This window comes from Limulus polyphemus, unplaced genomic scaffold, assembly GCF_000517525.1.
Source record: "Limulus polyphemus unplaced genomic scaffold, Limulus_polyphemus-2.1.2 Scaffold5467, whole genome shotgun sequence".
NCBI lineage: Eukaryota > Metazoa > Arthropoda > Merostomata > Xiphosura > Limulidae > Limulus > Limulus polyphemus.
In genome coordinates this window covers 22,516-33,796 of record NW_013671077.1, presented here as the reverse complement: position 1 = coordinate 33,796, position 11,281 = coordinate 22,516, and the positions used below count along the sequence as shown (strand labels likewise).

At 35.8% G+C, this 11,281-nt stretch overlaps 1 protein-coding gene across 4 annotated transcripts in view; it reads left to right on the top strand.

The window, feature by feature from the left end:
• LOC106472614 (actin-related protein 8-like) overlaps window positions 1-11,281 on the top strand; it is a 47,474-nt gene that overhangs the window by 31,076 nt on the left and 5,117 nt on the right. For all 4 annotated transcript variants that reach the window (XM_022401162.1, XM_013933265.2, XM_022401163.1 and 1 more), the window contains one exon: window positions 9,796-9,953. In XM_022401162.1, the coding sequence (XP_022256870.1) occupies window positions 9,796-9,953 (158 nt within the window). The remainder of the gene's footprint in view (window positions 1-9,795; window positions 9,954-11,281) is intronic.

The window sequence follows — 11,281 nt, the reverse complement described above, 5'->3', positions numbered from 1 at the left end:
TTATGCATGCCACAAGCCCTTTTATTTCCCCTCAACTGGAATTGACTGATTCCAATGCGTCTCATGCAAATCATCAAGCAACAACCCTCCACCATACTCTCATGACGAGTGTGACTCCCTCTTTTCAATTCAACTGAACTATCACTTCGTGTTTTGGCAGAAGGTGGAAGCACCAGTTTTCTGTGGGAAAGAAGGGTGGGAAGTATGAATGGAGGTAAGTTCCTATCAGAAATACATTTTCAGCATAGGAAAATTATAACTTCTGATACGGTACATTTTATCTAACTTTGATTCCTGCTAACAGAATTTTAGAGTATACTTATAGACATGAATTCCAAACAAAAGAAATAATTATTTATTAATCATTAGTTAGGCCTCACTTGGACTACTATGTATGGTTTTGGTCTTATCTAAGAAAGGATATTGAGTTACTGGAAAGGGTTCAGAGGAGTGCTTCTAGGACAATTCCTGGGATAGAAGGGACAAATAGCTAGAATCCCACGTTGAATAGTTGGAGGGACCAGTACGAGGGAAAGAAAGAAGCATCACTAGCGTCCAAAGGACATTCCCTAAGATGAGACAGTCAGATTCTAAGATCTGATCTGGGGGACCGCACCACTTCTGAACTAGGTATACTCTTCACCCATCATAGAAGAATGTCACTCATATGGGTGGAAAAACAGAGGAGCACATCCAAGTGGGAGAGAACTAAGGTCGGATAGTGATCTGTACCATACAATATTTATGAAACTCTATTCCAGAAAGTATAAACGTGGGTAAAATTAAAAGGATGTGTCCTAGTGTAGAGTGACTAGGGTGTGATGGACCATACATGGCAAGTCAACTACATCCAAAACCCATGCTGACATCCATGCGGGGGTAGGATGAGGATCATACTGTTGGTCAGTCAACTACAATCCAAAACCCTGCCACCAGGAACCGACACCCAGGGGGATAAGGGTAAGAGGATCATACCACTGGCAAGTCAACTACAATCCAAAACCCAGCCATCTGGTGGGGGTAGGAAAGGAGATCATACCATGTTCACCTCAAGTTCATGAAACCGAAGGGCACATGTTAATATAAGAAACTGGTAAATCGATCCAGGAACACGACATCCGGTATTAAAAAGATGTCTGTGTAATGTAAATTATCTCCCTCAAAATTGAAATTGACTGGAACTGCCCCAAGCACACTAACATCCTTGGAATGATAAGTATCGAGGGATAGTGGAAGTGGAAGAACTGTAATAATCTGCAAGTACCTCCACCATAATTCACAACACAGATGGAGTAACAAGAGGGAGGAATACAGACACCTGTAATACATGTGTGAGGACTTATGTTGATTGGTACAACTCTAAATCCTAAAACCCAGTCACTGGGAACCGACACCCAAGTGTGGGTAGGATGAGGGATCCCAATTGAAGGGGTGAACTACAATTTTGACGTCTCACTCACGTTTATATTTATTTCATATTGGAGGCTCTCACATCATCTACACCAGCAGAACACCACTGCCCTGCTCTCAATTGAATGGTTTTATAATAATTTCTATATTTTGTTTGTATTTCATTAACCCATTCAGAAGGATGCCTCCATGGAACTGGAAAGTGGTAAGGGCTCTCAAACTCCGCTAGAAGAAAAGGATGGAAAAAATGCAGTGGAGAGTTTGGAGGAATGTCAACACCTGAGACAGTGCAATGGGTGATCACAAAACCCTATTTTTAAAAGCATACCATACCGACTAGGCAGCTAACCCCTTCTTCTTTACCCATGTAGTCCATATGTGATTATGGTTCAGGACGGGCAAATTTTTTAAGTAATTCCATCATGAGGATAAACCTACAAGTGATCTTGTGGAACACCCAATCTCTGCAGTATGCATTGCGTGACCATGGAAATATAATATGTAAGCCAACATGGCCTTACAGTGCAGATTTGATCGGTTAAAGAATACCTGATAAGGCGCTACTCGCTACAGAGTGCGATCCAAACAATGAGTAATAATAAAAATGGAAAAAGGCCCCTGAAAAGAAATAAAGAATAATAAAAATAACTTACTCACTCCAAGTCTCACTGAAGCCTAAAGAATGGCTACAGGTGGAAGACGATAGCCTGAAGAGGAAGAAACATGATACTATGCAATTGAGACGAACGTATTATGGGCAGTCCACATACTCGACTGAATAATTTCCTCAGAGGGACGATGAAGATGAGATGCTAATAAAAAAATAAGGTGTTGAATTTGATTAGAAGACACCCGGAACAAAGAACAGGAGGAAAATGATAAAGAGGAATAAGCCAATCTAATTAAAAGCCAAACCCAATTGGTGAGTGTGGAAGGAGAAAGATCATGAACAGAGGATGGCTGCCAAGGAATAAAGAAGCATGAATAGGCACCAAGGAAGAAAGCCATGCAGGCATTATAACAGATAATAACACGTATGGGACATAGAAGTCTATCTGGATCAGGCTGAGAATAAAAATAGGAATTGGAAGGAAGGGAAATTGGCAAAATGGAGGGGTTAACCTCACAAGTCAACAAAGTGTTGGGGAGGAAAGAACAATCTGGAAAAAGGAGAACATATGTAAAATGATAAAGTGTGTGAAACATCAATGGCAAATAAATCAGACCTTAGATGTCCACATGCTAAGAGGAGAAGGAAATAAGTTGTAAGGGAAAGGTGAAACAAGGAGCACGTAGATAGTGGTTCAAACAGAGGCAAAGTGAGGCATTGAAGGACCACATTAACATCCCAATTTGGAAGGGCAGCCTCCCCTGTACAGACAACAAATCCGGAAGGAACATATCAACAGGGAAAGAGTAGGAGAGGTAAAGAACCTATGGTATCAGGAAAAATGAAAGGTGTGGGACAAGGCCGTCTGAGATTGAGGAAACAGAAGACCCTCGATCGAAAAGCCAAGTGAGGAAATCCACAATACAAGGATCAGTGGGTTGAGAAGGAGAAAACCCTTGACCCAGAGATTAATGGTATAAAACATTCCATTTACGTTGATAGACTTCCATGAAAGAAGGGCGAATGGAATGAGCCAGAAAAGAAGCTACCCATCAGGAGAAGCCAAATCTCCTCGCCAATGACCAGATTAAAAGCAGGCATGAAGATGGAGGATAGGAAGGGCTGGATGAAGCACCAGTGACCGAGATGGATGAAGAAGGGATAGAGTCAGAGGAAGAGGTAACGAAAGGGTAAGTTGGAGCTGAAGAAGCCGTGGAAATCACGGCTGAGCTGGCCAGTAAGGAGCAATCAGAAGGACTTGACATGGAGCAGCATGGATGATCAAAATCACTTGATGAAGAAGTCAAATGGAAGAATAGACATGTAGGTATGTGTTGGTCTAGTCTTGGCTGAAAGCCTCGACAGCAAGAGCAAGAAGATGAGGAACCAGAGACCAAAACAGAAGAAATTTGTGGTTCAGGGATGTGGCAAAAGCATCAATGTGAGGATTACCTCATTGAAGGCAAAGCCACTGGAAAACAACAAGGTTGAGAAACCACTCCATTGAATAGACTTTGTCTAGATGGGAAAGCCAATATGCAACAAGATTGGAACCATCCAAAACATGACACACAATGATATGAATATCTAGCTTGTGGGCCCCAAAAAAGAAGCTCCAACATATGAATACAGAGGGATTGAGAGCGGGTGCCACCTTGGTGATTGAGATAAGCAACCATTGAATTGTTGGAATGGATTATTACCAAATGATTTCTAGCCAGATGGAAAAGTTAACCAAAGCACAATGTACAGCAAGAAGCTCCAGGATGATAATATGATACTACCTCTCGGCCCTAAGATCAATATCCCAAGGAAGGGTAATAAGAGCCATGAAAGGATCCCTCATGAGATTCCACTGGTCATGAAGAGCCTGCAAATGAGTCCATCCTAAGGGGACAGGGGCTGTCATGAAAGACCACATCCCCAAAAGCAATAGAACTTCATGAGCTGTAACAGAGGGAGCAGTAAGAGTGTATAGAATTGAAAGCTCCATCAAACAAAATCAAAGAGGAGAAGGTTGGCTCCTACTGAAATAGGTGTTGAAAAAAAAATACCCAAATAGACAAGATATTGGGTAGGTCACAGAAATGGCTTCTCCAACTTGATTAACCAGCCCACTCTAGCCATCTCCAGGAGCAGCTGTTGAGTGTAATGGCTTGACTCCTGTTCAGAACAAGTTAACAGTAGACAGTCATCTATATAATGATGAAAGCACAACCCGAAAGCATGTAAGGGATGAGTAAATGCTCTGACCACCCAAGAAAAACATATGAGGCTGAAGCAAGCCCAAGGGGCAACGCATGAAACTGATAAACCACCCTGTGGTGGACAAACTGAACATAGGGTCATGACTGATGAGATATCGGGATATGCAAAAACCATTTGCGACGTCCATCTTTGTCATCCACAAATCTGGAGAAAAAGCCCAACTGAGGGTGAGAAATGACTCCATGGTGAAAAAGGGCAGATTGAGAAATTGATTAAGACAGGACAATCTATTACAGGCCACCAGTTCCTGGTTTTCTTGGAAACAACAAACAGCCTGGAGAAAAATGATGAACAGGTTTGATGGCCTCTTTAGACAGAAGGTCATGTACCACCTCCGACAGACGCTAGCTGGTGGTAGGATCCCTAGGCATGGGGAAGGACAGGGGTATCTGAGACAAAGGAAGGGGAAGAAATTGTAGGACAAGTTCCTCTGATAGAACCAAAAAAAAAAACATGGATCTGTGGTGAAAGATTGACAAAGGGGAACAAATTCGTACAATCAAGCTCCCACTGGGTTGTCACTGGTACTGTTGGTGATGTGTCTGTCTATGTCAAATAATACGATGAGATGAGAAACCCCTGGAAGGAAGAACAGATAAAGTCTGAAAAGGACAAGGACATGAAACAGGAATAGAGGCTTGTCTTGGCTCCGACTGTGACAAACGTGCTACCAATGAGGAAAGGATAGAATGTTGATGCACAGACTCCACATGTTATTCCAAAAGTCCCAGGTACATAATTGAAAACATCCCACCAAAGTAAAGGGGCCATACATAAATCTCTAAGATAAGGGAGTGGCAAATAAACCTGAGACAAGGCCGCATCTCTACCCAAAATATCCCAACAACAGAGAAACCACATGTGTAAAGCAAGATCCAAAGACAACAATCTAGCCAATGTGGAGGTAATAAGGGAGAGGCTTTCCCTCGAAAAACCTTCAGGGTCTTGGTGGATCATTTCAGAAAGGAGAAGGATTGTAGATAAGTACCACGGAAAGGAAGTAAGGGTAAGATGAAGGCGTAAAAACTGGGTATGGGTTAAATCCACAGGAAAATCAGGGACTGCCCCCCCCACACAGATAAAATCAACCCCAACTGTTGAGTCGAGAAACAAACAGAAAGTCTGTTAGTAAGCTAATTCACACTGATCCATAGTCTATGGAGGGCGAGGCATGCTGGCACCCTCAACCAATTGTGAAGCAAATTGCTCAGCATGAACCCTAATATCCAGGGAGGGTGGGAAAACTAAATATGGAGAAGAAAAACTCTTGTGCAACCCAAAATGAGGGGGATCGTAGGAAATCACGGAAATGGATAAAATATCACATACCTGAGAAATCATGTCTAAAAATGCGGTATTTGGCCGAGCTGATTCCACAGGTGAGGCATAGGAAGACACAGTAAAACCCGGTAGTGGAAAAAATATCCATCAGCTCAAACAGGATTGGCTTGCTCAGAAGGAAGTGGAGCAAGTTCAGAAGAAGAAGGTTGATACATATTACAATCAATCTCACAGTGGATGATCACAGATAAATCCAACAACAGGTCTCCCCCACCTGCAGCCTGTGAAGTAGTGGTAGTAGGAGGTATGATACTCGAAGTAGTAACATGAACCCTAGAATTCATTGTAGAGAAATGTATCAAACAAAAGTGTTTGATTTAAAAAATTCAAGTGTGAGAAAAAAACAATAAAGACAGGGAAAAGAAGTTAAAGTCAAATACTTTTTTAATGTAAAGAAAAAAAATTTATGAAGAAATCCCTCTTTGGAAATTAAAGTCACAAATGCGAATCGCACGAAGAGCACCAAAAGAAAAAAAACGTCTGAACACGAGTACTAACAAATAACAAGTGATAGTTTGTTAGAATTGAATAGAGGGAGTCACATGCATTATGAGAGTATATTGTACTCTTATTGTTGGAGGGTTGTCACATGATGATTTGCATGAAAGATGCATTGGAATCAGTCAATTCCAATTGAGGGGAGATAAAAGGCTTGTGGCATGCATAAATTTGTTTTTACATATAGAGGCCAGCACTGAATGAGAATAGCTATTTATGTGAGAGGAGGCAAGTATCTATAAGAAAGACATTTTCAGTATAGGAAAATTATAACTTTTGGTCTAAAAAATATAATTTCTAATCATAATATTACCTAGATCATCACACTTCAGACTTCAATGGTTATAATGACTTTATCCACATAAATACTTTAGGAAGACTAACAGGATTATGTAATTCAAAATGAGTAATTTTGATTGGTTATAAACATGTACTTAACCCTATGGTGCCTGGATTTGCTATCAGATAGAAGGTGATGCCCTTCTTGTCACATTTCATTATTTGAAATCTGAGAAAAATGTTTTTAAAAGTATGTAGTTTCAGAAAAAAAAATTAATTTTTACCCTTTTTTTACTATTTCTAATAAAAATTCGTCATTTCATTTAGTTACTTGCATTTGAATCCTGAATAGTTCACCTGCAAGGCAATTTTTATATGAAGTATTAAAATACTATTTTTAATCTTACAGTTTCACATTTCATTTGCATAATCTGTAGAGCCTCATAAATGAAGGTAAAAGGTTATATTTTATTTTATATTTTCTCTACCATATGACTAACTATTATTATCAACATACAGTGCAATAAAATGTTTAAAATTAACAAATGGAAATATGTACATACCTTTTAACTCTTCATAGAATAGTCATATTTTTCTTATATGCGTAATTTCATCTTTTTACTTATAGCTTATTTGTAATTTACTTTCAGATTCGTTGTCTTTTATCATTTATGTCAATATGTCAACTGATGCCCATGGGGCTGTATGAAGATATTTCGACAGACTTCCTGCAGTGATGGTGCTTATATATGCCATCTTTTTATAACCTTTCACAATCCAGGCTACAAGTTAAATTTTTAAAAATCATTAAGCCATACAAATACGATATTTAAAATACACGTAATACATAATTAGCTAAAATATAAAGTAAGACCTAAATACAACTTAACTGTCTCTAACTATAGCATATTTAGGTAAGAAACCACTGAAAGTGCTATAGTCAATGAAGCAGACAACAATAGTAATGACAGTTACATTTACTACAATACAAAAACTGTGTGCCAATTTCAAATTGAACATTGATGGAGTGTAGTGTAAATGGAGCTCTTTCTAATGACTATATACACTTGTGTCAACTAACTACATGTACGTTGTAGATCTCAAGGCAAAGTATAGAGGGTGGGCATGGCACCCATCAATGTTTCCCAGAGAATACAGCTGCAGACTTTTGATCTCGCGTGTCAGATAGTTCAAACACATGTACATTAGTTTCTGGATTCTCATGTACACTGCCATTTTATTTGGATAAGAGTGAACTGCTGCTAAAGTTGAAATTTTTGTATAGCATATGGTTCATATGATATAAAAGCTGCAGTTTAACTATTTTGTTAAATGTTTCCTTTGAAACAAAGTAATTAAAGCTTAGATAATATAAAAATTCAAATTATAAAACATTATAATGTTAATTTCATTGACATATATTGATAGTGAAGTGATTTAATTAAATTTTGAATGTAACACAGTACCATATACAGAAAAAAATTTAAAAAATGGCACCAGGGAAATAGGGTTAAGAGAAGGAAGCATAGATAAACAATTATTTTAGTAATTTGAGTTTCTAATTTGTTAAAAACTACAGCCGTTTACTGTTAGAATCATAAGATGTAATTTAAGCAAAAGCCAATGATGATATACAATGTGACACACAAAAATCAATATTTAGATTTTTTTTTAATATTTACTTTTGAACTAAGAAATTAAATGATGTATAATACTAAAATTTGAATTGTAAATTACAATCTAATGCCAAATTTATTGACATACATTTTGAAATATTAGTTTAATAAAATTTTGAATGCAAGTCTACAAAACATGATGACATGTGCTCTGACCCCCTACTTGTATGGAAAGGGTTATTAGCTTCTAAGATGATGTATTTAGAGGGATTGAACTACTGATTTTGTAGTTTTGCCTGTTGCAACACTCAGTTTAAAGAATTGATGAAAACAATTGCGAGAAATCTCTCATTTTCTGTGTAAAATGGTTGGGGGGACCTCAATAGTAGGTAGTGGAATTAATTGCAATATTTTGTATGACTTGTATGCAATTAGAGACCCTGTAGCCAACAAAAGTCATGGATTTACAAGCAATTTCATGTATTAATAGTTTAGCAAAATGTGTTTTTAAAAATTCAAAATTTATGGTATTTTTCTTTCACTGATTACTTACTTAGAAACCAAACTTTACTTGGGTGAAAAAACTATTTCTTAAGTGATTTTTAAGATGTAAAAACTGTGTTTGTAAATTGAAAGAATTAGTAAAATATTTATCTTACAAATAGCACAGTAACTTATGTTACATATGTATCATATTTTATGGTTTGGACTACCTAGGTAGGAGGAAGGTAGCAGATAATGTTGAAAACTATAAGATTTATGCTTTCTTTTAAGAACATGAAAATTTATTTTATTTAAAGAATTAACAGCATAAAATAAATTCATAAAATTGTATAGAATTATTAATAAACTAAATGTAATCTTTTTTTCTTTCCCAGATCATTATTACTCATAATTCTAAGTTGTCAAAAGTATACTTTTAGAACATTCAATCATAACTGTTAAATTTGGTTGTAAATACTGATGTGCAGCACACAATTTCTGAACTATTAGTGTTCATACAACACCTAGAAATTCTTTAGGAGTGTGAAATTTTAATACTTGAAAGTCCTGGAGTTTGTCATTTATGCCTATTTGTGGCATCCAAAAGACCCAGAAATATGATTCATGCATTGGTTAACATTTGATACTTTAACATTCAAACAAAAAAAGAAAGAAAAAGATACTGTCGGATTGCTGGAAATTGTTTGCAGTTGATAGAAAATAATTGGACTGTCCAGTATTCATAAAGGAATGACCAAAAACTAACTGAACAAAATAATGGGGGATCAATCAGAATAATTTGATTTGAAAACATGAAAAATTACAGAAAAAAGAAAACTGACCTTTCTTTTTTGTTGTTTTATACCTTGTATCTTTCTTTTCATAGGATTTTAAAAAACCTTGAATACTTAGATTGAAATCTTGAAAGGCTTTTTTTTTTATACATATCTGATGTGAAGTTATGTGTTTTCACTTTTTTATAAAAATGATTTGCATTAAAAATCTAAAATTTCATAAAAATGAACAATGGCTATGTTAGCATGGCATTTACAGAAAAAGCATCATAACTAGTTAAGTGTTTGTTAGAAGCCATTAGCTATTTTAAAAAAAAGGAAATTACCTTGTTTAGAGATTTTATTTACAATATTAAGATAATAATCAAATATTTTGCAATTACTTGTGTTTGTACTATATTTATGTAACCATTATTACCTTTATCTTATTTTGAGTAAATAAAGAAATGTGGATGTACAGTTAACATTTCTATTTTATAAATTTTCAATTTTCTAGATTCAGATGACTTGAAAAGGAAGATGTTCAGTTGTATTCTTGTTGTGGGTGGAGGTCTGTTATTCTCAGGTGTTGAGACTTGGTTGTACAACAGACTGTCAATGCAGATCCCCATTCTCTACAGAGGCGAACAGTTGGATATCATTACGCAGCCTAAGGTTTGTAATAAGATGGTAAAGCTATATAAAATTGCTTTGATTGGGAGGTTTTTTTCTTACTTCACACTATATTTTAGCATTGTCTTATTATAAGCTGTGGGATGATATAGCAGTTATATATGGAGATACTATTCATTATCAAAATCAGAGAGTAAAATAAATAGGGGGAAGAAAGTGAGTTTTTCTGTTATGTAATGTTTAAGAAGTTTTCTAAATTTATTGTTTTCTCATACGAAACAAAAGGGGGACAAAATATGTAGGTTCTCATTCTCACTTTCCTCTTTACTTTCCGATTATGAACTCTCTTAATAAGAACTTGGTCCCAAGGACCAATTACATGACCATTTTTACTTGTATCTAATTTTAATACCATAACTTTTAATACAGTATGTGTATCTTAACAAAATTTGGCAGACTTTTAGTAAACATTACAAGTCCTTTGTACATAAAATCAGTTTTTAATGAAATATTTTTACTAAAGATTTGTCCGTGAATATATTGAGTCTTTTTTTGATCTGTCCGAGAGCAAAATGAGTTTTATCTTAAGATTAAAAATATTTTTCTTCATCTCAAAAATCTCAAATGTCATTTGCATAATCCCTAAAACCTCCTAAATACATTTCAAACTCTATACTAACTCTATACAAGGTTGGTCAGTTTGACCGACCTCGTGACCACCAAGAAAGAAATCTAAATAAATCTAGATTACCCATTTATTCTTTCCAGAATGACTTCAAGTTATAACATGAAACTACATTTTTAAATTCTAAGCCTTAAACTCATAACAGTATACATCTATTTATTGTATTAATTTATTACTCTCTGAACCATGTCTATTTATTATTTGCAACATTAAAACATAAATTGTAAATCACTTGGGGAATGTGTGGCTCACATTACACTATCAAATTACATTACCCATGTGCTATTTCAAGTCCTAGCTGCTCAAGTGTGTGCCTCGTGAAAAATTATCATTATTGTTTGTTTTACCTAATCTAAACTTAACTAACTTAAAGAGTTACTTATTTTTACATTTTTGTTACTTTTATAATAATAAATAATACACATGTAAAACAAGAAATAAAGTACTTACCTGGACATTCTTTTTTTTTTTTGCTGTTGACCGTTGATGACACTTACTTAACCCTGTTCTTTTTATAATAATGGTAGTAGTGCACTAAATAATTTTTACTTAATTAAATAATGCACCAAAGAACATAGAATAATAACATTCAAAAAGCAGACGATGTCCCATAACTATCACAAATTTTTTGGTTTTCTAACTATGCAACAAGAGCTGTTGCAAATTTATCCAAGCTAATTGATGT